Source organism: Poecilia mexicana, unplaced genomic scaffold (genome assembly GCF_051168715.1).
Source record: "Poecilia mexicana isolate PSO_F unplaced genomic scaffold, ASM5116871v1 scaffold_20, whole genome shotgun sequence".
Taxonomy (NCBI): domain Eukaryota; kingdom Metazoa; phylum Chordata; class Actinopteri; order Cyprinodontiformes; family Poeciliidae; genus Poecilia; species Poecilia mexicana.
In genome coordinates, this window is record NW_028263389.1 from 8,677,463 (window position 1) to 8,705,315 (window position 27,853).

General features: G+C 36.6%; 1 protein-coding gene and 1 long non-coding RNA gene across 2 annotated transcripts; both read right to left on the reverse strand.

Moving 5' to 3' along the window:
- hnf4g (hepatocyte nuclear factor 4, gamma) lies at window positions 1-27,770 on the reverse strand. The gene is made up of 11 exons (XM_014992931.2): window positions 27,284-27,770; window positions 8,138-8,303; window positions 7,848-7,942; window positions 7,145-7,251; window positions 6,486-6,635; window positions 5,996-6,083; window positions 5,442-5,594; window positions 4,078-4,127; window positions 3,623-3,809; window positions 1,881-2,000; window positions 1-1,778 (listed from the first exon to the last, which is right to left on the reverse strand). Exons 1-11 carry the CDS (start codon window positions 27,312-27,314, stop codon window positions 1,657-1,659), a joined length of 1,269 nt encoding a protein of 422 aa, XP_014848417.1. The 5' UTR covers window positions 27,315-27,770; the 3' UTR covers window positions 1-1,656.
- On the reverse strand, window positions 19,927-24,988 carry LOC148153364 (uncharacterized). The gene is made up of 2 exons (XR_015761570.1): window positions 21,166-24,988; window positions 19,927-21,113 (listed from the first exon to the last, which is right to left on the reverse strand). It is a non-coding gene; the product is annotated as an uncharacterized LOC148153364 (long non-coding RNA).
- Window positions 27,771-27,853: the final 83 nt, after the last annotated feature.

Genomic DNA, 27,853 nt, shown 5'->3' on the forward strand with positions numbered 1-27,853 from the left:
TTCAAATATAAATTTGTATTGCAACAAATAAATTTTTGCTCTCGAGATTACATTGTTAAAATTTCTTATGTCCATATACAACGTTTGATGTATGGTAAACTGTACACAGAAAATCCTCATCAGGCATTTAAAAAAATATTATCAACTAAGTCGTTCAGACAAACAAACCAAAACCAAAAGACTAACCCAGCAACAACTGTAAAGATGGATGAGCTATTTTGTTGATCTCACAGTTACCTCAGATTATTTAACATTGGAGACAGAGGAAACTCTAAATAGGAGATAAATATAAAATGGGCACAACCTCATATTAGTACTTGACAAAAAAAAAAAAAAGGTTCTGACAATCTAAAGTTTCCAAAATAAAATATCAGCATTTTTTTTTTCTACCTCAGAACATGGATATGTATATTAAAACAATCTGGCTAAGAATTGGAGCTGTGGCTGTACAAATATCAGAGCATCGGCCTGAAACTCAGTGCTACTTATTGTCATCACATTAATGCACTCGGATATAAGAAGCAAAATAAACAAACCTCTTTATTAACTGTGCAGACCTTGTTCACCATTTACTCTGCTATTACCATAATTACGCTATTGTATAATGTGGAAAAATGCAATATGTTGTTTGCAGCCGTCTTTTGTTTGGTGCTTATATTTATTCAGTAAGTTGGTCTGTGCTAGTTTGCTGTTCACTTAGTTAACAAATTGAAATCAATTAAAACAAATAATGATCTATTTCTAAAATGTGCAAATTCTTTTATGATTTAATATGTTAACATTCATTTACATTCTTTTTTTTTTTTTTTTAACACTATGCTGTTTCATGTTGAACCATTTGCCTTTCAGCTAATCTACTTTGCGTGCAAATCCAGTTTTGGGTCAGGTCAAGTCAGAGAGCCAAGCTGGATGGTTTTGGAGACTGTGGCAGGTGTCAGTCTGGGTTAGATGGGTAGCTGATGAGCAAACATTGGAATAACTCAAAAGCAGCTAAATGGCAGTTTCTGCTCGAAAATGTATACCTCATTAAAATGTCTAACACTGAATTGTTCTTTTTATTTTCCATTCTACTTCATTCAGACAAATCGGCATTGCCAAAAAAAAAACAAAAAAAAATCCAGAAAATGTGTCTTTTTAAACCTGGAAACCACGAGCAATAGATGCTCAAAATATATACATCTCTTTTTTCTTTTTTTTTTTTCAGATGACCAAGCCTGTTGTCATGTAAGGCTGTTCAAGTAATGAAGTTACCGCTAAGCCATCATTACAGTTTACTCACACACATCATTCCTATCACTGTGAGATGACTATTGGAATGAACCGGCCGGTCGGAGCTGGGTGGAACACCAGCTGGATTCTAAATGAGCCCCTAAATTGCGCCCCGTCCTCTGATCATTACAGCTGAAGCCCCTGTGTCTGGTCTCTTGTTGAAAGATGTAGACTTGTGAGGGTTTGAATTTGAATAAAAGCTTACCTTTGAAAGGCAGGCAATTATTGAGACCATTGTTGCTGTAACACTAGGGGACGGGGGAGAGTCTTTAAGACATACTGAATAAGGAGTGCCTTCCTAACTTTTACATTAGTATAATAAACTATACATCCAAGAAAAAGAAAACTGATTTCGTGACAGATTCTTTGTCACAGGGCAGGAAGGAGTTAGGGGTCCGTCTGTGTAGAAGATGAGGGGCTGGCGGGAGGACAATGAGGCTGAGGGAAATGTTTGTACATTTCTGTGGTGGGACCCTGTGGTGGCGATGGGATGGGAGTCTCAGGTGAAGCTGCAGAGTGAGCAGAAAGCATGTTAGAACATTTAGTCATTTCGATATAGGTTTGTCTTCAGTATGCTTAATGCTTGTTTTTGGGCATTTTTTTTTTCTCACCTATTTGTGGAACTTGAGCAGCAGGCATGGTGCTGATGACAAGGGTGTGTCCAGTCACATGGTCCTGGGTCAACTGGGTGTGTGCCGCATGGTGGAGGTGGCTGGACTCTGTTGTTAGCCCTGCACATACAACACAAACGCAAAGAGACTGAAGAGGTGCAATTATCTAACGAAAATACATTAATAATTATTATAGGTTTGTTTAATGTGTAAGCAGCTTGTGAAAGCAGTTTGCTGAATAATCCACTCTGGTACCCTCACTAATCAAGTCAATGTGTTTCAGAAACAAACTTTTTGTCAATATCAAAATTTGGAACCCTCTTTGTCTCTTCATGAATAGAAAGAACTGCCATGCCTTGCAAAGTATTTATATCCGTTAAGATTTGTACCTTTTGGTTATGTTGCAACTCTAAATCTGAATGTATTTCAATGATGTTACAGGCTGCCACAAAGCAGTGCATGTGGAAAATGTGAAGTGGGTTTAAAAAGAAAAATGGCTTTTTTTTTTATTAACAAAAATCTAAGAAATGCGACGTTCATTTCAATGCAGCCCACCGTACTTTGAAACACTCTCAATGAAGTGTTATCCCTGGCTTTGAATATAAATGCAGCGTTTCTGTGAATGCTTGAAAGGAATGTTAGAGAATGTTAGTGAACAAAGTGTAACCATAACCTAGCAAGACGTGCCCAGTCACCTGAGCTGATGCTTCCTCATCTCACAATCCTTGCAATAAAAATCACTGGTGGCATTAGAGCAGTTTGCTGTGGTAATGTTTTTTTTTGTTTGTTTTGTTTTGTTTTGTTTTTTTATTTTTAAAGGGAATGTGATGCTGGTCAGTGGATGGAGATAAACATAAGAAGAAAAAACTGTGTGAGGAGCTGATACAAATATCACTTTACACATTACTTCATAATTATGGACCACATTGTTTTGATGTTTTATTTTGATGTGGGTTTTATTATTATTATTATTTATTATTATTATTTTAATGTGACAATGATCAAAGAGTTTGGGTACTTCTGCAAGGCACCATAAATCTAATTCTAATATAGAGACTACATATTTGTAGTCTATACATCCATTGTATACTTATTTAATAAATTTTTGAAGGTAAAATACACTATTAAAACCTTCATTTTGGGGTTTCTAAATATATTATGCCAACAATGTTAGAATGGGAGAAAGTTTGCTGTTGTTGTTGTTACAGTTCTTGTAGGAAGTCATTCCACATTCTGACAAGAAAAATACAGCTCTTTCTGTACACTGTCATCTAAGTCAAGTTTTCACATCCATGAGGCGTTTTTTTTTTTTTTTTTTTTTTTCCATGAGTGGTGAAAGCCGTGGGGCATGTTTTCAGATGACTTTTTACATCAGACCCCATATTACGTTTGAACTGTTTGACATAGCCCTCCTTATTATTTATACACATCTAGATGGGTGCACAAATGTCCCTCGCATCACATTGTGCGGCAAACTTGGTCTATTTCTGTTTTGCCTATTATACATGAGAGCTATGCAAAGTTACACTGTTCTTCAGTACAGTTTTTTTTTTTTTTACTTTTTAGTTGTGTATATTTATATGTCCTAGAGAACTTTGCTGAGCAGGTATACTTTTCCCCATTTCCACAATCCCTCATGTTGCTTCCCCATATTCACCTCTCCAAGGTTACAGGAGTCACTTTGCTGAAGGTCACCCTATTTGTTTACAGAATTACAAACGCAAACGTTAGCCCAGTCCTACCTCCCAGCAGCATCTCCTGCAGGAGGTTGTCTATCTTGGCCAGGCCACATAGCTTAATGAACTGGAGCTGTTCAATCATTTGCCAGGTGATGCTCTGCAGGGTGGGAAGCAGCAGTAAGAGCTCTCCGAAACGACCCCTGGAGTCGTACTGACGGTCGTTTATGTAGTCTTCCAGACTCATCTGAACCTGTGAACACACACACATACCCACGCACACACACACACCACTGTGACGAAAACTCCAAATTTAAGTTTGAAATCCAGAGCAAATATTTATCTGTGTAAAGTGACGTGGCTAATGACAGTAAATGTCAGTTGCCCTTCAAATAAAAGTTAGAATACATCCTACATGATGAGATTAAAATTGCTAAAAAGAAAAAAAAAATATATGTATAAAATGCAAGATAAAAAGCTACAGATTTACAGTAATTTCAAAGATTAAATAGTAGAACTACCTGAAGACGCATAGTCTTAATTTTCGCTGGGTCCCGCAACGACTTTGCATCTGGAGATTGGAAAGCAAAGCATTGAAGAGACAGGTAAATAGAGGTGGGGAGGACATGATTGAAGGACAGGAAATAAAAAAAAAAGACCAGGGATGAAATTGAGGACATGGGTGGAATTGATGGAATGATTATTGTTAAACAGGTTCATGGAGGGAAAATGAGGGGATTTACAGAAGGAGGGAGAAAGGGTTAACGCATGATCAGGGTGGTGATGGTGCTCATGTGTAGAGAATGGAGAGATTGGAATCTAACTATGAGGGGAAACATACCACATAAATAACAATACATTTATGATTAAATAAAATGTAAATCTTTTTTTTTTCATGTTTCTAACAACGTAGTTACACCAGCAATAAAAAAATAAATATTTTACCATTTGTTTTCATTTTTTTTGTAATTGTACATTTTATTAAATTATACTGAATACACTACTTTGTCTTTCTGTTAAAATGTAATATTTAATTTCATGTCCAGTTGTTTGTGGGATTAAAAAATATATCAACGTCCAACATATGATTTTTTTTTTCTGCAAAGAGAAAGTATGTAATATATAGTGACAACTATTGGCACAAGCAGTAGAAAAAAATCAAGTGTCCTCTCCAACATTTGGTTACATCATAAACACATACTTTCATGTATTTCATTGGGGTTTAAAGGAACGGACAAACACAAATGTGCATAATTATGAAGCATAAGTACAATAATATATGGATTAATTTGGTTTTTTTGCAAATTAAAATCTGAAAAGAGGGATTTGCATCTGTAAGAATTCACAATCCTTTCATTTAGAGGATTGGTTTAGTTTGCATCTAGTATACATTTATTTAATAACTAGAATAACTTATCCACTGCTTTTCTGTGAAGGCCATGGAGATTTATCAGAAAATATTAGCGTGTGAACTGTTCAATTAAGACTAAGGAATACCAGACAGGTTAGGAATAAAGTTGTGAAAAAAAATGAAACCCCTGATTGGTTATAAAATAATCTCCCAAGGTTTCAACATCTGACACAGAACTGCTATCCAAAAAGGGAAAGAACAACTGAACTGAACTGTTGCTCAATTTTTTATTAAAGGCTTTCAAATTAGTACAGACTTATCAAATACGTATTCCACCTTGGGGAAGTCCTATTTGAATAATTTTGTTGAATTAAAGAGTCTGTGAAGTCCAAGAAGTATGTTTTTTTTTCTTTTTTTAGATGAATGGATTATCTACAGTCGTATTCAGCCAATACTTAACTATCTAAAATATATTTACCATGAAACTTACAAATCGGTTGCTATGAGACAGTGCACATAGCATTTAGTTATTACCTGGGTCAAAAAAGACAATTGCCTTGAGAGCTGCATACTCGTTGTCATCTATCTGAATATCTTGGAAAGGCTGGACTAGCTCATCTAATATCCTGCTGGCAACTCTGCAAATCTCAGGTTCAGGGCCGTTCCTGTGTATCACACAGCCGTTACCTGCAGAAACAGTTGACAAAGTTAGTGGAGAAGAGTTGACTGGGGTGGAAAGGTATTTGAGCAGGTACGGGTTGGGCTCTAGTGTGTACATGAGCGGTTTGTTATTGCTTGAGAGGTCCTATTTAAATTGCTGCATCAAAGCTAAATGGTAATTTGTAAGGTCCAAGAAGTATGGCGATGCATAAGATATGTGTAAGTGTTTGTATATGACAACTGTGTGTACAGTATCCGATTTTCTAAGTAATTAATGATACTTATTTTTTTCTCTTACAAAGGACAACCTTGAGGTTACATTTCAAAAACAGAAAGCTTTAGTTAATCATTGCCAGGCCTCATACATATTACTGCTGAGACACATGGTCACAACCAAACAGTAAGAAAAATATATTGTCATTTCCTACCTAAAAGGAGGAAGTCCTTGAATGGCATTGACCTTTTGGCAACCCCGAGCAAGAGATGTTCACCTGCGTGAGCCCTGAGTAAGCTCACCTGGAAACACACGCACGCACACACATCCACACACACGCACACATGCACAGACAAAATTAACCACATTGTTAATAAGCAGAGCAGCAATTATTCTCTTTTCCTTAGTTGTATGGTGCTGTGCGTTGTCGTAGGCTACAGAAATGGGTTAGATATAACATACCACATACTCATTGTAAAAATGCTAATGCTCTGCAGCATTTTGCGAAGTAAATCCATTTATTTTTTTCACACAAGGAAAAGTGAAATAAGCTTAATAGAAAAATACCAGCATGTCTGATGAATGTTATGGCTTCTACTCTAGTTTTCACTTCAGTATTCAGTATGACATGAGATCACTGCATAGATATGACTTAGTGCAAGCTATATACAAATTAAGCTCATGTGTATGACTTGACTTGTTACCTGATCATCCAGTGGCAACTCGCCAAAGGAAGGAATATATTTGGCCCATTCCACCAAAACCAACAGTTGTTGCCTCATAGAATCACACACATCTCCTACAGTGGCTGATTTCACATCCGATACGTCTACTAGTCCTACAGGAGTGATGATCTGCAGGGAAAAGCACACGTGATGATGTATTAATAAAAAAAATATAGGCTTCCATAGTTAATGAGAATATGAATGAAGATAAATAACTGTCAATATTGGAAGAAAACCTGTTTGAAACCACAAAAGGGTTGAGACTGGAGTAGAGTGAGTTGAACATAATAAAGCCAGAGCAGCAGCAGATCATTCCGATTAAAGTCGAGAAGTGAATCCAATTTAGAATCTAAGCCCAGATTTGATGGCGGCTATAACTACAGCAAAGATTTACACTTTACTCGGGCTGTATACAAATTTACATCACATATTTCACGTTTCTTTGTGAAAACAGAACATAAGAAATGTCTTCTTTTCCTATAGCACTCCAGAAGTATTTTGTGTTTCTCAAATAAAATGTCAATAAAATGCACTGAAGTTTGTGGATGCAACATTACAGAACCAAAAAATAATAATGTTTTGCAAGTGCATTGCAGACCTTTATTCCAGGAATAATAAAATAAGCAGGACATTCTTACTTGCTGGGATAATGACTCCGCCTGAGCTAAGATAGTAATGGGTGGAAGGTCTTGAGAATCTGGGATGACTCTTCGGGAACTGATCCGATCTCTCTCATTCTGTACAGCTAAAATATAAGAACCAAGGTTATTGTGTGCATGTGCATGAACAAGAAGTAAAACAAAAAGGAAAACCAAAGGAAACAATGGATAATAATACCAGGCAATTCAACAGCGGTTTTTTTTTTACTTCTAAGCATGCAAAAGTTATTGTATTAATTTTAACATTTAGACTAACTAATTCATTAGCGTAAAAAGCAATAATAACTGTCACTGCAGTTAATATTTCGGAAAGTCACTGAAGATGCTGGGATCAGCAATAGGAAGTCAAACGTTAACCAGTTGCAGTACAGAACAACATGTTTCAGTATCACAGGATTAGGTGTCATAAAATTCTGCGCCAAGGTCATACCCCTCATAAATACACACACACACACACACACACACGCACACACACACACACACAGAAAGTCTTCCCTTGTTTTATGGCTAAGCCAATTTTGATTATCTTCATGAAGCTTTGAGATTCCATGACAACAATTTTTTCCTGCAGTGGTTGTAGATATGACCTTATTCTTTGAGCCAAATGTGGATATTTTCTACGATAATACTGTATAATGTAAGTGAGGAGCTGCAAACATGCGAGTCACTTTTGTCGTCTTACCTTCTTTTTTCATGCCAGCTCTAAAGCATTTGTTGAGTCTGCAGAAACGACATTGGTTCCTCTTATCCTTGTCAACCACACACTGTCTGCTGAACCTGTAACATGACGAACAACAATGTGGCCTGACTCTACAGAACAACCTTTAATTCACTATAACATCCCGTGTTGTACTGAAAGGTGCCAATTGAATATGTCTTCACCAAAAATATAAGTATTAATCCTTCAGGTTTCATCATCGCATATTTTATTTGTTCAAACATGCCTTTATGATATGCCTTGGTCGTCTTTACCTGCAGGTGTACACATGGCTTTTGCGTATGGAGCGTCTAAAGAAGCCTTTGCAGCCATCGCAGCTAGAAGCCCCATAGTGTTTTCCTGTGGCTTTATCTCCACAGATTGCGCAGTTAGCATTTAGCCCATCTGGACCAGAGTGGCTTGGTTCTGTTGGCATACTGTCTGCAAAGCACAACATACAGGCATATTTTTTACTCATGCTTTACACACATCTGTAAATGTGTGTATATGCATTTATTTTGGTAGCTGATGCTGTCATCATTCTTATTTCTTGCACATTAAACATTCCTTTAGTGCTTATTATATAGATCCAAGATGCTAAGTTATTTAAAGTGGGGAAACCTTGATGAGCATCAAGACACGTATCTTTAGAGTTCCATTCATATCTCACTCAGTTGTACTCCATGATCTCCCAACATTGCTTGAGTTAATGTTTGACTCTCAGCTCAAAAACGAAGGTGACATCACAGAGGAGTGTTCCTACTCTTCAGCAAACCATGTTCATGACCCATGTCTTCAACTAACTTTATTTCACTAAACATCAGTGACAAAGAGCTCTACAAGCGAGACCGTCAGTTTCTAGGAAAATATGTTCTTATTTTTTTTTTTTACCATCTGACAGAAAAGAAACTTAGGCTGTGTTTGTTGGTTTTCACAGAGAAAGCAATGGGCATTGCATTCTACTGTAAAATCCCCTCTTGTGTAGGTGTTGCCGGGTGACTCGCACAGGGCAACACTGTGCTGAGTATGCCCGACACCTTACGCCCAACTTAAAATAATGTAACTTGGGCGTATTTGATTAACTTGGGTGCAGTGCTGTGTGATGTCACATGTGTGCTCAAATCACATCAACCCTAATATGGATATGCACCTGCAAAGACTGACAAGTTTACGTGAGTCTGTTTTGTTCCGTTTTTCATTTTAGTGTTTTTGTGTGTGTGTGTGTGTGTGTGTGTTTGTTTTTGCTACATAGAGGGGACCAAAGCAAGACAGCACACTCACGGTGTGGGGACCAAATTTTTTGTGGGGACCAAAAACCTGGTCCCCACAAAGTTTGCATTGAATTCAATGAAAAGAAGGTCAGGAGGATGCTCTGTCAAATTTTCAGACAAGTCCTTAGAATTCACAAAAACCAACTGTTTGTGTATAAGTGTGTATACGATAGTCACTCAGTATCGGCCTCTAGTGGTGGGTTGTGGTACTGCAGGAACACACACTTACACACACTATACACACTAATCTGACTTTAGTGACATTGAAGGGACAAATAAAAATCTACTTTTGCGGATTGTTTTAAATGACTTGAAATAGTTTTATTTACTATTTGTTGATTTATAACCTTCACATTTGGAATCATTAGCGTTATTGCAGATTGGTTGTTAACTTGCTTAGTGTTACATTGACATTTATGTCATTAATGTAGTAAATATTCTTAAAAATCTGTAAAAAAAAAAAAAGTATTTTAGGACATGGTAGCTTATTACTGAAACCGCCATAATCTTCATATACCAGCATAATTTAGTTTTATACATGCAGAAACTGTAGGGTAAAAGTCTTGTCAAAATACCATTGTCTCTTCAGACCATCATTAATTACTGATACGTAAAAACTTTATTGTCTTAAATTATATTAAATGATTCTTTAAATGATTGCTTCTGACTTGTGGTAACATCAGGAACTAATTCAGTTCAAAGGGAATGGAAAATGTACAGCTCTCCCATTTTTTTCATTCATGTCGTCATTAAAATGTTTTGTTTAATTTTGTGTAATTTTAGTTGAATATTTCTGCCCATGTTGTTTAAATAAAGTCAGTAGTTTATTGCCACAAGACCTTCCTTTGTAGTAGTGTCTAAAAACCAAGTCAAAAGAAATAAAACTTGAATAACTACACAAATGTACATTTTCAAGCAAACTATACATTTACTGTTTTTGCCTGACTACAAATACATTGGGCTAATTTTACATACTATTCAGAAAAAATGACTAAGAGCAACTATCAACAGTATAATGGTAGATAACTTGAAAATAATAACTTTGTTATGGACCATAGATGTGGAAAATTAAATCAAACAACTTGTTCCAGAGCTGACAGGAAACTGAGGATTTTCATAAGATTTATTTTAATATCCTTAACACTAAAATTAGTTTGGCGGGTTTTTCCATTTCAGATCTGACAAGACTGCAGAATGGCAGCATGTTTATTTGTGAGAGTAAGGCTCATTCAGGGTAGAGAGGGAGATGGAGCTATGACCTCATCATTTAAAAGTAAACCCAGTTATAGTGACCAAAAATCAGACAGAAATACCAGGCATCATTGTCTCAATGGATGCTGAGAATGCCTTTGACTGTGTCAAACTGGAGTATATGTTTGAACTGCTTAGAAGATTTGGACTTTGAGAAAATTTTATAAACTGGATAAAACTTCATTATAAAAAGCCCACAGTATCCATCTTGACAAATAGCCTCTTGTCAACACCCTGTGGCCTGGAAATGGGGACGGCGCAGGAAGCTGTCTTTCTCTGCTACTTTTCTCTTTGGATGTAGTGCCACTTGCAATTGCAATTAGACAAAGCAATAATATTAAAGGTATATTAATAGGAACAAAATTGTATAAAATATAAAATATTATTATACGCTGATGATATAATTTAAACTTTGACAGACCCTGTGAAATCTACCTCGGCTCTAATTGATTGTGTCAACAAAATTTGGTAAAATATCTGGGTATAAGGTAAATTATAGTAATCAGAAATAATGCCTTTAAATGCTTGTGACCAGGGAAAATCAGTATTCATCAAGCCATTTTGATGGGCTCCTACAAGATTAAAATATCTAGGAAAACGAATTGGATCTAGAATTAGTCAGCTGTACTCCGAAAACATCAGTCCTACAATTATTCATATTAAGGATAAGTTGGTGAGATGGAAGAAGCTCCCCTTATCCTTTCTGGGGGGAGTTAGCCTTATTAAGGTGATAATTCACCCTAATTTAATTTATCCAATGTCTATGTTGTTTTTGTTTATTGACTCTAAAGATTTAGCTGGAATCAATAAAGCAATATCAGAATTTATTTGTTCAGGTAGAAAATTTAAAATTAAAACTAAAGTCTTACAACTTCCCTAAACCTTGAGTTGATAGGGCCTGCCCAGGGTTGAAAACTATGTACTGTCTTTACATGTAAGAATTATTTCAGTGTGGGCTACCCAAAAACACTGTAATGGCTTGAGATCGAGGAAAGTGTTTGTAAACCTTGTCACCCTATAAATATGTTAAACAAAACCGAGAATTCCCACTCATTGTCAAAGATAACTTTCTAATTACTAATACTATTAAGACATGGGGCATTCTGAGGAACATATTTTGTCAGAATAACAATTTTTCACCTCAGATAACATTGGTGGATCTGACAGTAGAGGGTGGTCCTGATCTTAGATCTTGGCAAGATCTAAGATCTTGCCAAGATCTTAGATCTTGGCAAGATCTAAGATCTACTACTAGGTATGCATCCTAGGTATGCATCCTAGTATGCATCCTGGCATTACTAGGATGCATACACTAAACTACAAAAGCTTAGAAGAGATTATAAACCTATGCCAGATGATAGACAGCTCTACATTACAATGTCATTAGGTGACTCAGAACCCATTCAAGCACTGAAAAGATGCTTAGAAAAAATGGCTGGATGTGTCAAAACTTTATCCAGCTGAACAGAAACAAAACTGAAGTTATCCTTGGACATAAAAAGGAATGACCTAGAGTCAGCACACAGCTTCAGTTATTACAGGTAGAAACTAGAGATCAAGTCCTAAATCTGAGAGTAGTGAAGGACTCTGACCTGAATCCTCAGAATCTTAAAAATAGTTAAAAAGTTTTCATTGTAGACTGTGTGTTCTATGAATTTGTATTTTGTGTTTTAATTACATAAACCACTTTGAACTGCCTTGTTGCTGAAATGTGCTATACAAATAAACTTGATTGATGGACTGATGAAATAGTTAAGAAATACAAAATATCTAAAGAATCAGGTAACCAGACATTTACACTCAGAAAACCATTTGCTCGAAGGCAGAATCGATACCAAAAGATGAACATAAAACCAACTCTACAGAAAGCCACAAGTGTACCAGAAAGAGAAAATAGCAGTTGGAAAGATCAACCCTTCCTCTTGATCTGAATGAGACTATTGGTTTGGGAGAAAAGAAATTTAATCTTTCAGCAATAAATATAGTAACCAACAATGTGGACATCTGGGGCAGAATGAGCGGGCTCTATAATTCCTAGTTTGATGTCATTCAGTAGTTAGTAAATTAATAATGGACAATGTTTCAATGATTCATACATAGGTGCAAGTGGCACATAAAAAACTTAATTGTATTTAAAAAATAGTTAATTCATTTATATTTAATTAAAGTATTTTAAACTGAATAAAATTTAATTTAATATACCATGTAAATGTATGCTATGGCTAACACATGTTTGGTACAACATGCTTCATCAATGTTGAGAGCAGGGGTACAAGCACTTAAGTAAGCCGAGTTTAATCCACCACACTTCTTCAGATATAGTCATTTGCAGCAATGTACCAATTGATATAATTTATTTAAAATCAAACAAAGAAATTGGGAAAAAAATATGTGCTTTGTGAAAACTAATAACTAATAACTTTGAAACAGATTGTACCTATTACATGTAAACACATAACAGAAACTTAAGGAGGCCGAAACAAGACAGGAGGAAAAAAATCCTCACTTACCAATTACAAATTTACAATTCTTTGCATTCCAACTGCTTTTAAAACAAATTACTTTTAAAACCGTAAATAGTTAATTATTGTCCAATCCATCAAGTCAAACGCTCAGTCCTTTTAAATTACTTTATAATTGAATCATTTGGATTTAAAGACCAAGACATACCGGACGGGTGGAAGCTCGTAGTTTGTGTTTTACTTGTCTCCACCCGGGCCGCGCTGAGTGACAAAAGAAGCGCACTTTTAAATGAACTCACAAAGAGCCCTGGGCAAAGCAGCTCACCACCCAGAAGGGTAAGTAATTACTCTTATTTTAAATGTATTTTAATGTACCGGTTTAGTTAAAAGATTTAATGGATGGTGAGACTAGCCGAGCTTCTTTTTAAAAATCTGTAAGGCGAAACAAAGGCATACAACAGAAGTAAATTGAAGATTTACTTCAGTTTATGTTAACAAGATGGCGTTAGCTACCTGTCATGCAAGCTGTTTTCCTTGTGTACCGACGTAGAGTTCTAGGTTTAAGTAAGATAAATTTGAAACTTTTTGATGAAGGATCACTGCCACACCGAACCAGAAATGGTTTCTTTGTCGAAAATTACAGCTGTGATTCATCAACAATGTACCATGCTAATCAACAGCTGCATTTCTTTTGATTAGTCAATGGTTTTATATGTTGTTGTTTAGGTGGTCATTGGATTTGCCCAATTGTAAGCCAGTCTTTTTACAGTATTAAGAGTCACTTTTCTTCTTTTCCTAAGGTTGTCAAAGAACCAATTATGACTGAGGGTGTCGGTGCTGAGCATGTTGGCTCATTGGATCAAGTTCCACCCAAGTCCAAGTCCTCTAAGGAAAAGGTATTTATGTCAAAACTTCTTGTCATTGGTCTTCTAGTCTTAACTGAGATGTCTCAGAGATTTGTCAGTACAGTTATATTGGAAGAAATACAATATTTTCCTCAAATGCTCTGAATTTAACAGGTTTCTTTGAGTAGTCCTGGTAACACACACTAGTCTGGTTTGATTACATTGTGGGGTCTTTAGCAGCTGAAGTATTTGTTTCCATGGACTGGCTGTTTGGGGCCATGCACACATTTCTGGTATACAGTACAAGTGGGGACCCCGTTTGAGGTTTCTTTAGGTCAAATATTTTAACTCTGTTTGTGTAACTACAGATCTAGTCTGCCCTCAGTAGCATTGCTCATACCTGGCTTAAGACAACATGTATGTTTCAAATCAGAAAATACAATGCAGACATGTTTACAGGCCAATTATGTGATGTCATCTTAGGTAAACATTTGAACCGGTCAAATTGGTACAGAAATTTTAGACATTTTGATGAAGGATCGCTGATAAACTGAACCAGAAATGGTTTCTTAGTTGAACATTACAGCTAAGATTCATCAACAATGTACCATGCTAATCAACAGCTGCATTTCTTTTGATTAGTCAATGGTTTTATATGTTGTTGTTTAGGTGGTCATTGGATTTGCCCAAATGTAAGCCAGTCTTTTTACAGTATTAAGAATCACTTTTCTTCTTTTCCTAAGGTTGTCAAAGAACCAATTATGACTGAGGGTGTCGGTGCTGAGCATGTTGGCTCATTGGATCAAGTTCCACCCAAGTCCAAGTCCTCTAAGGAAAAGGTATTTATGTCAGAACTTCTTGTCATTGGTCTTCTAGTCTTAACTGAGATGTCTCAAAGATTTGTCAGTACAGTTATATTGGAAGAAATGCAATATTTTCCTCAAATGCTCTGAATTTAACAGGTTTCTTTGAGTAGTCCTGGTAACACACACTAGTCTGGTTTGATTACATTGTGGGGTCTTTAGCAGCTGAAGTATTTGTTTCCAGGGATGGCTGTTTGGGGCCATGCACACATTTCTGGTATACAGTACAAGTGGGGACCCCGTTTGAGGTTTCTTTAGGTCAAATATTTTAACTCTGTTTGTGTAACTACAGATCTTGTTTGCCCTCAGTAGCATTGCTCATACCTGGCTTAAGACAACATGTATGTTTCAAATCAGAAAATACAATGCAGACATGTTTACAGGCCAATTATGTGATGTCATCTTAGGTAAACATTTGAACCGGTCAAATTGGTACAGAAATTTTAGACATTTTGATGAAGGATCGCTGATAAACTGAACCAGAAATGGTTTCTTAGTTGAACATTACAGCTAAGATTCATCAACAATGTACCATGCTAATCAACAGCTGCATTTCTTTTGATTAGTCAATGGTTTTATATGTTGTTGTTTAGGTGGTCATTGGATTTGCCCAAATGTAAGCCAGTCTTTTTACAGTATTAAGAATCACTTTTCTTCTTTTCCTAAGGTTGTCAAAGAACCAATTATGACTGAGGGTGTCGGTGCTGAGCATGTTGGCTCATTGGATCAAGTTCCACCCAAGTCCAAGTCCTCTAAGGAAAAGGTATTTATGTCAGAACTTCTTGTCATTGGTCTTCTAGTCTTAACTGAGATGTCTCAAAGATTTGTCAGTACAGTTATATCGGAAGAAATGCAATATTTTCCTCAAATGCTCTGAATTTAACAGGTTTCTTTGAGTAGTCCTGGTAACACACACTAGTCTGGTTTGATTACATTGTGGGGTCTTTAGCAGCTGAAGTATTTGTTTCCAGGGATGGCTGTTTGGGGCCATGCACACATTTCTGGTATACAGTACAAGTGGGGACCCCGTTTGAGGTTTCTTTAGGTCAAATATTTTAACTCTGTTTGTGTAACTACAGATCTTGTTTGCCCTCAGTAGCATTGCTCATACCTGGCTTAAGACAACATGTATGTTTCAAATCAGAAAATACAATGCAGACATGTTTACAGGCCAATTATGTGATGTCATCTTAGGTAAACATTTGAACCGGTCAAATTGGTACAGAAATTTTAGACATTTTGATGAAGGATCGCTGATAAACTGAACCAGAAATGGTTTCTTAGTTGAACATTACAGCTAAGATTCATCAACAATGTACCATGCTAATCAACAGCTGCATTTCTTTTGATTAGTCAATGGTTTTATATGTTGTTGTTTAGGTGGTCATTGGATTTGCCCAAATGTAAGCCAGTCTTTTTACAGTATTAAGAATCACTTTTCTTCTTTTCCTAAGGTTGTCAAAGAACCAATTATGACTGAGGGTGTCGGTGCTGACCATGTTGGCTCATTGGATCAAGTTCCACCCAAGTCCAAGTCCTCTAAGGAAAAGGTATTTATGTCAGAACTTCTTGTCATTGGTCTTCTAGTCTTAACTGAGATGTCTCAAAGATTTGTCAGTACAGTTATATTGGAAGAAATGCAATATTTTCCTCAAATGCTCTGAATTTAACAGGTTTCTTTGAGTAGTCCTGGTAACACACACTAGTCTGGTTTGATTACATTGTGGGGTCTTTAGCAGCTGAAGTATTTGTTTCCAGGGATGGCTGTTTGGGGCCATGCACACATTTCTGGTATACAGTACAAGTGGGGACCCCGTTTGAGGTTTCTTTAGGTCAAATATTTTAACTCTGTTTGTGTAACTACAGATCTTGTTTGCCCTCAGTAGCATTGCTCATACCTGGCTTAAGACAACATGTATGTTTCAAATCAGAAAATACAATGCAGACATGTTTACAGGCCAATTATGTGATGTCATCTTAGGTAAACATTTGAACCGGTCAAATTGGTACAGAAATTTTAGACATTTTGATGAAGGATCGCTGATAAACTGAACCAGAAATGGTTTCTTAGTTGAACATTACAGCTAAGATTCATCAACAATGTACCATGCTAATCAACAGCTGCATTTCTTTTGATTAGTCAATGGTTTTATATGTTGTTGTTTAGGTGGTCATTGGATTTGCCCAAATGTAAGCCAGTCTTTTTACAGTATTAAGAATCACTTTTCTTCTTTTCCTAAGGTTGTCAAAGAACCAATTATGACTGAGGGTGTCGGTGCTGACCATGTTGGCTCATTGGATCAAGTTCCACCCAAGTCCAAGTCCTCTAAGGAAAAGGTATTTATGTCAGAACTTCTTGTCATTGGTCTTCTAGTCTTAACTGAGATGTCTCAAAGATTTGTCAGTACAGTTATATTGGAAGAAATGCAATATTTTCCTCAAATGCTCTGAATTTAACAGGTTTCTTTGAGTAGTCCTGGTAACACACACTAGTCTGGTTTGATTACATTGTGGGGTCTTTAGCAGCTGAAGTATTTGTTTCCAGGGATGGCTGTTTGGGGCCATGCACACATTTCTGGTATACAGTACAAGTGGGGACCCCGTTTGAGGTTTCTTTAGGTCAAATATTTTAACTCTGTTTGTGTAACTACAGATCTTGTTTGCCCTCAGTAGCATTGCTCATACCTGGCTTAAGACAACATGTATGTTTCAAATCAGAAAATACAATGCAGACATGTTTACAGGCCAATTATGTGATGTCATCTTAGGTAAACATTTGAACCGGTCAAATTGGTACAGAAATTTTAGACATTTTGATGAAGGATCGCTGATAAACTGAACCAGAAATGGTTTCTTAGTTGAACATTACAGCTAAGATTCATCAACAATGTACCATGCTAATCAACAGCTGCATTTCTTTTGATTAGTCAATGGTTTTATATGTTGTTGTTTAGGTGGTCATTGGATTTGCCCAAATGTAAGCCAGTCTTTTTACAGTATTAAGAATCACTTTTCTTCTTTTCCTAAGGTTGTCAAAGAACCAATTATGACTGAGGGTGTCGGTGCTGAGCATGTTGGCTCATTGGATCAAGTTCCACCCAAGTCCAAGTCCTCTAAGGAAAAGGTATTTATGTCAGAACTTCTTGTCATTGGTCTTCTAGTCTTAACTGAGATGTCTCAAAGATTTGTCAGTACAGTTATATTGGAAGAAATGCAATATTTTCCTCAAATGCTCTGAATTTAACAGGTTTCTTTGAGTAGTCCTGGTAACACACACTAGTCTGGTTTGATTACATTGTGGGGTCTTTAGCAGCTGAAGTATTTGTTTCCATGGACTGGCTGTTTGGGGCCATGCACACATTTCTGGTATACAGTACAAGTGGGGACCCCGTTTGAGGTTTCTTTAGGTCAAATATTTTAACTCTGTTTGTGTAACTACAGATCTTGTTTGCCCTCAGTAGCATTGCTCATACCTGGCTTAAGACAACATGTATGTTTCAAATCAGAAAATACAATGCAGACATGTTTACAGGCCAATTATGTGATGTCATCTTAGGTAAACATTTGAACCGGTCAAATTGGTACAGAAATTTTAGACATTTTGATGAAGGATCGCTGATAAACTGAACCAGAAATGGTTTCTTAGTTGAACATTACAGCTAAGATTCATCAACAATGTACCATGCTAATCAACAGCTGCATTTCTTTTGATTAGTCAATGGTTTTATATGTTGTTGTTTAGGTGGTCATTGGATTTGCCCAAATGTAAGCCAGTCTTTTTACAGTATTAAGAATCACTTTTCTTCTTTTCCTAAGGTTGTCAAAGAACCAATTATGACTGAGGGTGTCGGTGCTGACCATGTTGGCTCATTGGATCAAGTTCCACCCAAGTCCAAGTCCTCTAAGGAAAAGGTATTTATGTCAGAACTTCTTGTCATTGGTCTTCTAGTCTTAACTGAGATGTCTCAAAGATTTGTCAGTACAGTTATATTGGAAGAAATGCAATATTTTCCTCAAATGCTCTGAATTTAACAGGTTTCTTTGAGTAGTCCTGGTAACACACACTAGTCTGGTTTGATTACATTGTGGGGTCTTTAGCAGCTGAAGTATTTGTTTCCAGGGATGGCTGTTTGGGGCCATGCACACATTTCTGGTATACAGTACAAGTGGGGACCCCGTTTGAGGTTTCTTTAGGTCAAATATTTTAACTCTGTTTGTGTAACTACAGATCTTGTTTGCCCTCAGTAGCATTGCTCATACCTGGCTTAAGACAACATGTATGTTTCAAATCAGAAAATACAATGCAGACATGTTTACAGGCCAATTATGTGATGTCATCTTAGGTAAACATTTGAACCGGTCAAATTGGTACAGAAATTTTAGACATTTTGATGAAGGATCGCTGATAAACTGAACCAGAAATGGTTTCTTAGTTGAACATTACAGCTAAGATTCATCAACAATGTACCATGCTAATCAACAGCTGCATTTCTTTTGATTAGTCAATGGTTTTATATGTTGTTGTTTAGGTGGTCATTGGATTTGCCCAAATGTAAGCCAGTCTTTTTACAGTATTAAGAATCACTTTTCTTCTTTTCCTAAGGTTGTCAAAGAACCAATTATGACTGAGGGTGTCGGTGCTGAGCATGTTGGCTCATTGGATCAAGTTCCACCCAAGTCCAAGTCCTCTAAGGAAAAGGTATTTATGTCAGAACTTCTTGTCATTGGTCTTCTAGTCTTAACTGAGATGTCTCAAAGATTTGTCAGTACAGTTATATCGGAAGAAATGCAATATTTTCCTCAAATGCTCTGAATTTAACAGGTTTCTTTGAGTAGTCCTGGTAACACACACTAGTCTGGTTTGATTACATTGTGGGGTCTTTAGCAGCTGAAGTATTTGTTTCCAGGGATGGCTGTTTGGGGCCATGCACACATTTCTGGTATACAGTACAAGTGGGGACCCCGTTTGAGGTTTCTTTAGGTCAAATATTTTAACTCTGTTTGTGTAACTACAGATCTTGTTTGCCCTCAGTAGCATTGCTCATACCTGGCTTAAGACAACATGTATGTTTCAAATCAGAAAATACAATGCAGACATGTTTACAGGCCAATTATGTGATGTCATCTTAGGTAAACATTTGAACCGGTCAAATTGGTACAGAAATTTTAGACATTTTGATGAAGGATCGCTGATAAACTGAACCAGAAATGGTTTCTTAGTTGAACATTACAGCTAAGATTCATCAACAATGTACCATGCTAATCAACAGCTGCATTTCTTTTGATTAGTCAATGGTTTTATATGTTGTTGTTTAGGTGGTCATTGGATTTGCCCAAATGTAAGCCAGTCTTTTTACAGTATTAAGAATCACTTTTCTTCTTTTCCTAAGGTTGTCAAAGAACCAATTATGACTGAGGGTGTCGGTGCTGACCATGTTGGCTCATTGGATCAAGTTCCACCCAAGTCCAAGTCCTCTAAGGAAAAGGTATTTATGTCAGAACTTCTTGTCATTGGTCTTCTAGTCTTAACTGAGATGTCTCAGAGATTTGTCAGTACAGTTATATTGGAAGAAATGTAATATTTTCTTCAAATGCTCTATAAACTTTGAACTTAACAAGAATGTTGTATTTTGTGTATCAATTTGTTTTCATGAAGAATTATTCTTCATGTATTTTGAAACTTAGCTCTGTCAACTTTAATAATTACTTTAAATGTTTCCAAATGTTTCTTTTTGGCTTTGTTGAGAAAATAGCTTTCCATGATGAGTAAAATTCTGTAATGATACTGGTTTAGGTGTTGTATTTATCTTTTTTTAGCATGATGGGTCTAATTAGTCATGATTGTATTTTGCAATTTTACTAAACACTAAGTATGATTTGGTTTGGTAATTTCATTTCATCGTCTTTAATTACTTGTATTACTTCAGGGCTGTATTTGTTATACATGTGTTATTTATTTTGGTTTTAAAGGTCGCCAACCATGCAAGAAGGGAACTTCAGATGAAAGAGAGGTCCTTGCAGTCAAAAAAATCTTGATGGAATTCATCAACACCTGTTGAGTTCAAGGGAAAGCAGACTGTGATAAGTGTTTAAAACAACTGCATACTATCTCAGTATCCCGAAAATGACAGCAGTGGGACTTGCCCTGCACAGAGTGGAAAACAATCAGAAGAGTGAAGTCCAATGCGGTTTTCCTGTGTGTTGCTGACCACTCATTTAATGTATGATATTTTTTTTTTACTCTTAAAAACTGGTATTGAACTCAACCTCTTGAAGTATGTCTTGAGGTCATTGCTCTGTCCAGACTTTCGTTTATTCGATCCTCCTGCTTGTGATTTATTTATTTCTTTCATTTCTGATTTATTGTTCTGCTGGACCTTGGTGTCAAGTGTGCTCCTTTATGCCTTCTTACAGTCTTTAATCTTGACTTTGAGTTGCTTCTGACAATCTTGACTAATTTTTTGTCCTCACTGACTCTGGAGGAGCATGTATCTCAGTGCTCTCTTGAGGTTCTATTTAAGCAAAAATGTATTTAGTCTTTCCCATTCTGAGGAATGCACTCTGAGAACGTGGTAAGATTGACGTTCTCAGAGTGCATTCCTGTTGATGGCCTGAAAACAATTACACAAGGCTTCTTCAGCTGCCTGTAACCCATCTCCTCACAGTTCTCATCATCACAGGTTGTTCCTGGATAAGAGATTTACAGTCAATCAGAAGAACACAAAATTGTGATCTAATTTGCAAGAAAAAAAAAATTCTGTAGAAATGTATGCATCATTTTAATCCTTTTATGTAACTTCTTTAAAAGAATAAATGTAACAAAGCGGTTCCAGTATGCTGCTCAATACTAGATTTTAACATAGTTTGAGTGCCCACTCAATTTATTTTTTGCTTGATTCCAAATTGTAGATTTCATTGTGCATTGCAGTGGCTCTCTAAGCATTTTGAACCTGAAACTGTGCTACAGGTACTAAGAATGTAATAAAAACGAATTAGTGTGTATTTATTTCCCCACACATTACTAAAAACCTGACAAGTCCCCAAGAGCCACGTTCTTATCATGTTGAGAACTCTAGTTAGTCTTATTGCAAATTTTAAGTGATATGTTTGTTCACTGCCCCTCTAGCATGCTACTTGATTTTTTGCAGAGCTGTGCTACTTTCAGAAAGGGGGGTTCCCAGAAAGCATGGTCTTGTCTTTAGTCCCCAGTAGTGTATACAGACAAGGGGGGGTGTGTGTGCGTGTGTGTGTGTGTGTGTGTCTGTTTGTCTTGCCGTGTAAGCAGTTTTTGTAGTTTGCAAAAACACGTTTTAAAAAATTTGAGCCAATTAGTGTGTAAATGAGCACATGACATGTAAAGTTAATCAAATTTTCCAACTGTCTAATGTCACAAATTTCCTAAGGCATGAGACATGTAACATAAAGTCAACGAAATATTTCAAGAAGTAAACTCAACAATAAGGCTGTGATAAAACATCAAAGCCTTTCATTTGAATAAAGCATGCATATTAAAAGCAATGGTTCTCCGCTTGAGTGTTTGCAGTAAATAATTCTTTGTAATTTAATGGCCCAGTATTCTTCTTTTTTTTGTTTGTAGGTTAAAAACAAAACCAAAAAAATCTCATATTGAAAAATAAAAACAAAAACACCAGTGTAAGGGAAGGACCATCCCTCAACCCTCAAGTATATAATCACATATACTCTTGTTTTGCTTAATTAGCAAAATAATATATATAATAAAGAGGAACAAACAGAAAACAAGACAGACACAAATGGTTGAGATTTACTTGGTAAAAAATGGTGAAATAGCTTTTCACTCAGTGATCTACTTCAAATCGATTTATTGAATAGTTTAAATTTGCTCAACCCAACATAGTTTCTGCACTAAAGTGCGGCATGCACATTAGTAGGAATTAACTCTTAAATTAATTCACACATTGGCAAGTTTGATGAAGTTAATGAAAAACACTCCATTCCTTCTTTCCCAATACTTAACTCATTGACATCAGCTTATCTAGCTGCTCTGTTATTAAATGTCTTCCCGTACAATATTTCCTCATCCGGTTCTGAACATGATGACCTCTTATGCAGCAAACTTTTATCTATAATGCTCCGTGACACTGTATCAGTGAGAAGTCATACCCCTCAGCAGTGTCATTACCTGTGAATAGAAATGAGTGTGTAGCTGTGTTATGTGTATATGCTGTCACAATGTTTCAAAACCAAGCTTGACATTCATGGGATTCTCGGTGTGTATGTGCCTCCGTATTTAAGTATCTGCATGAAAACTCACTTACCTCCTCCTGCGTAGAGGACCTCTGCATTCTCAAACCCTAGTGTGCTGTATGATGGATCCAGGCCTTCGCAGTAGTTGGCCACCTCCATATCTAACAGAGATTTACTCTGAGGAGCTGGAGGATACTTCATTCCTGCTTCAAGCTGAGCTGAGCTGCCTTTTTCTCTTTTTTGTCTGCCTCTGTAGCTTCTCTCAATTTGTCTTTGCTTCTGTTTTCCTATCACCGTTTCATCCAACTCCCACATATTCAACAAGGGAGATCCCTCACCTAACAGGTCAATAATGTCATTTGATTGGGCAGTGAACACGAGAAAAGGTGGAGCTAGAGCTAAGACTTCTCACCTTATTACACCTTACTTATCTGTTCTCCACTTACACACTTATCACAGAAATAAATGGACAGTTGTAAAGGAGAAATTTCCTTGTCTTTATGAATCAAAGTATGTATAATGTGAATACTGTCTGCTAATTATTTATTTGTGTGTGTGTGCGTATGTGTGTGTGGCCTTGTTTTTGATACAGTGTAAGGGACATTGTTCTTACAAATACCGCATTGTGGGGACCGACTGCACCTTAGGGGTCCCAAAGCCCAGTTCCCATAAGAATAGGTTCTGTTTTGGGGCTCTGGGTTAGGCTTAGGACTATGTTCATGTCATAGTAATAGTAATAATTAGGTTTAGTGTAAGCACCAGGACTCTGCAATAGAAAAGAATGAAAAATGAATGGAAGTCAATGTAAAGCCCCTTTGAAGATAGCAAGAGTTTCTGTGTGTGTGTGTGTGTGTGTGTGTGTGTGTGTGTGTGTGTGTGTGTGTGTGTGTGTGTGTGTGTGTGTGTGTATGCATGTGGAGATTTGTGTTTGTGTGTGTGAGTGTGTTATTCCAGGGATTTATAATCTAATCAATACTGGTGAAACAGCACTTATCACCTCAGTAGATATAGTCTATAAAAAGTGGAGAACACTGATAACTTCCCTATAATTCCAAGACAAAAACACACATCCACACACACCTGAGATTTACACTTATGTGTTTTCATTCACAGAATCTGGTAAGAAGAAGTTATTCCCTGCATTTACTTAAAACCCGACTTTACTTGTAGTTATGTGCTTTTGACTCGCACTCAAAGTGTAATCCGAGATGAGCAAAAAAAAAAAAAAAAATCCCCAAAAACTTGAAAACAGGCTCCTGGCTGTTCCGTCACGGATGCAATTCCCACACACTTCACCAAACTTAGACGAGAACAAATTCAAAAGTGTAAATCATAAGTAGCATGCCCGTCCTCTCAGGTTCATCTTTTAGGGCAGAGGCATAATAAACACACTGAATAGCTCCCATGGCATAAACCAGTTCAATTGTCTCACCCACCCATTTTACATCAAGGGTTTCATTGCACTAAATCTTACTGTGTGTTTTAGAGGCAAACAGTTTAGGGCATTGTGACAAAGAAGATTGTAAAAGATAAGATGATGATATGGATGACTTGATGATCTACATCTGTAATGAGTTGGTCAGTCAGAAAAAAAAATAAAATGAAAGGAGTGTTTCAGCAAGGAAGAGGGTAATATAATGTCACAGTAAGGAACCACATCCGAATGCATATTATCACAAATTGCTTTGTAGCACATTTTAGTTACTTTTTCTGCTAATAGCATTTTCTCTCCTGGAACCTTTTCCATTTTGTCACATTGCAACCAGAAACTTTTATGAATTTTATGGTGACACACAAAATGACGCATATTCTCGAAGTGGAAATAAAGTGGCATGGCTTTTAAAAGTTTTGCAAACAAAACTCTGAACAGCATGGCGTGCATAAGTGTTCATCACCCTTTTACAATTAAACACTTGATTAGCTAATCGGGTCCACAAATGTTTAACAGTATCAATACAGTTAATGTGTTAAGGCATAAGAGGTTTCTTAGGGAACATTAGAGAACAAACATCATAATGAAAACCAAGGCAAACATAAGGAAAGTCGGGGGCAACGATGTGGAAAAAGTTCATGCCATTAAAACAATATCCTAAGCTTTAAAGATCTCATAGAAGGCAGATCTGTCCATTCAGGACGAGAGGCAGATCATTGCTACTTGCGCAATCTAACTAAAAAAATAGCAAGATTCTTGAATTGTTACTAGAGAATGATAAGAAAGGTGGCCCATTTGCTACATTTTGCTATGTGCCATTTAAGAAACACATGAAATGCATGGAGAAAGGTGCTCTGCTTAGATGAGAGTGTAACGGAAGTTCTTGGATTACATCACGAGTGGCAAGACTTGAATATATATATTCACAGATTAAATATATCCAATCTGACTGAGTATGAGCTATGTTGAAAATAACAACTAGAAAAATTTGTGCAAAGTTTGTATGGACATACCTCAAACGATTTGCAGGTATAATTGCAGCAACATATTGGGGGAATGTGTTTCAAACCTCCACAGCACTATTCAGGTTTTTCATTTGTGAATCCTTAATTTTCCCACATCATAGTAATGAACTACTTTTGTGTCTTATTTCAAAATAAAATGTTGAGAGGTGTTAGCAGTAGCCCTGCAAAAACTATGCAGACAATTAAGTTGTATCTGTATTTTTATCGTGTACTACAGATTGGAGGGTGAAATAAAAGGGTTAAAAGATAGGGTGATTTGACAGGAGGTTGTAGGTAGGGAGTGTGAAGTGTAATGGATTATAATTTAACTAGATGGTACACCCAGGCCTCCTGACTCATCGAGTTTGCAAAGAGTGGCTTCAGATGGACTGGTTACGATTGTGTTTTAAATCTATCCTGTAAGAGCTGGGGTCGTCTAGGTTATTTCTATTTATTAAGTACTCAGACAGAACAGACTATTTAGTTATTCTCTGCAATTTCAGAATTCATAAGTTTAAATAGACTTGTACTACAATGCCTTTATTACAATTTGAAAGAGCCCAAATGATGATGTCGTCATATTGTTAGCTTCTAATTCACAATTGATTTGAATGGGTGCATACCTGTAAATATTTCTGCAAGGCTGCAGCTGAAACGCACTACTTCTCTGCATGACATCATGGAAAAAAATAAAAGGAAATCAAAGGACACAAGAGAATTGTGAACATCAGCAAATCCCATCTGCCTTTGGGTCCAAACACACATGTCTGACGGTGTCATGTTTATCTGCTCAAATAATTACATATAAATAATACCTTAGGAGTCTCAACAGAGGTATTCTGTGTCGAAGTGATACGATTTGGTGCAAAATGTGTCCAGATGCAGAATCGCTTTGGAGACGCGGTATGTGTGGTGGTAGACAGTTTTAAAAACAAATTTAGCACATAGAAAAATATATGTGATATTTCTCACTGAACTAATACAGGAGAAGTCTTGTCTGATTTAATATCAAACCGTGAATGTGACTTTTCTTGGCAACAGTATGTAAACATCTAATTTCAGCTGGTAAGACCTGCTGCAGGAGTCAGACTAAATGAGACACATTGCTTCTGCCCATCAACCAAAAGCTCTCAGCTGCCATAAAACCCCCTAGTTAGGAGGCAATGTCTGTGAGAAATTGCCATAATACCACAGCCTGTACTTAAACTAACAGCTTAAGACACACATAATGATCAGCCAGGCACTGTTGCAAAAAACCACGACTTCCTGAAACAAAAGCCATAGTTGAAGGTTCTTCAGAAAAGTAATTGCCTCCAAATCTTAAGATGATTAACTATATCTTTGCTTCATTCTTGCCTTTGAATTCAAAACTAATTCTAAACTACATGAATTATCTATGTAATTGTGAATGCCCTAGTAAAGATTAACAATTCACAGCAATTAATGTCCATATTTGAACAAGCCAGACTGTTAAGAGGGTCCAACATCGAATCTCATACTATAAACAACAATCCAGTCATCTTTGTAATTATGTAAAACAATACAAAGTGGACATGTGATTGGAAGTATTGTTATCTGCAGGTAGAAAAGGTAAATTACAGGAGCAATAGAAATAACATTGTTTCTCTGGTAATTAACGCACATTTGGTTTTGATTGTGCTGAAATCCCTGATAAATGCGAGAAGGTAAAACGAGAGCAAAGAGAGAAATATCTTGTTCCTGTTTATGTCCTTGACTTGTTCGGGTAAAACGAGTTATCACATGATCTTTACAGCACAGCTTTCGTGACGAAGTGAGTCTCTCTTATCTCCTTTCGCATGTTTGCGTTACATGAGATACTTTAAAGCGGCGCTTCTACTTTGTTCGAACGAACCATCTCAAACCATTTCTTTCTTTTTTTTTTTCAAATTAGAAAACCACATGATTTGAGGAACATACTGCAACCAAAACTGAGAGATTCCGGTAACGTTTGGCGTAAAAGACTTAACAGTTTATGTATTTACTAAATGTAAATGTTTCCAATTTAAAAAAAACAAACAAATACAAAACAGAAAAAGTTTGACTTACCTGCGTTACTGTTTCTGTCTAGAATGTGCATTTATCCAGTAGTATTGCTGTACTCTGACAGGGAGCAGCCGTCAGTCAGCCATCGGGCTTATGGAGCACTGAGTTTTAAAATAGTTTAAAGTGTTGGAAAACATTAAAAGGGAAGGCTGGAGAGCTGAGCTGCCAATAATTCATGGAGCGACACATTGGATGGCGCCATCATAGCCCTGTCATAAGATCGATTTACTAAACAAACTTAAGCTAGGGTGGAGATGTTAAACAGTAACCCAGGTCCATAAAAACTAGAGAATAGAAACATCACTAGGTGAATGTGAGTGTGTCGATGTGTGCGTGGCATATAATTCAAGAAACTTTAGATTATGTTTAGCAAACTGTTGGAAAGACATATGTTTTTTTTGATCAAACTTTAAATTTTGTATTGTGATAATATTGTGAGCAAGGATCTGTTGTGTATGTCTTCATCAGCTTCAGTGGTCTCGAATCCTGTCATGGTCCCAGACAGGACAATGTGTAGTACAGATAAAGTCCAGCAGATGGCAGAGGTTTATTTATCTTGTAGTCGAGTTCAAA

Coding starts and splice junctions, on each gene's coding strand:
- hnf4g (XM_014992931.2), bottom strand. CDS start 27,314: ATGCACATTCTAGACAGAAACAGTAACGCAG. Junction 7,943..8,137: donor AGCCATGTGTACACCTGCAG/GTAAAGACGACC, acceptor GTCATGTTACAG/GTTCAGCAGACAGTGTGTGG. Junction 1,779..1,880: donor TGCTCAAGTTCCACAAATAG/GTGAGAAAAAAA, acceptor CTCACTCTGCAG/CTTCACCTGAGACTCCCATC.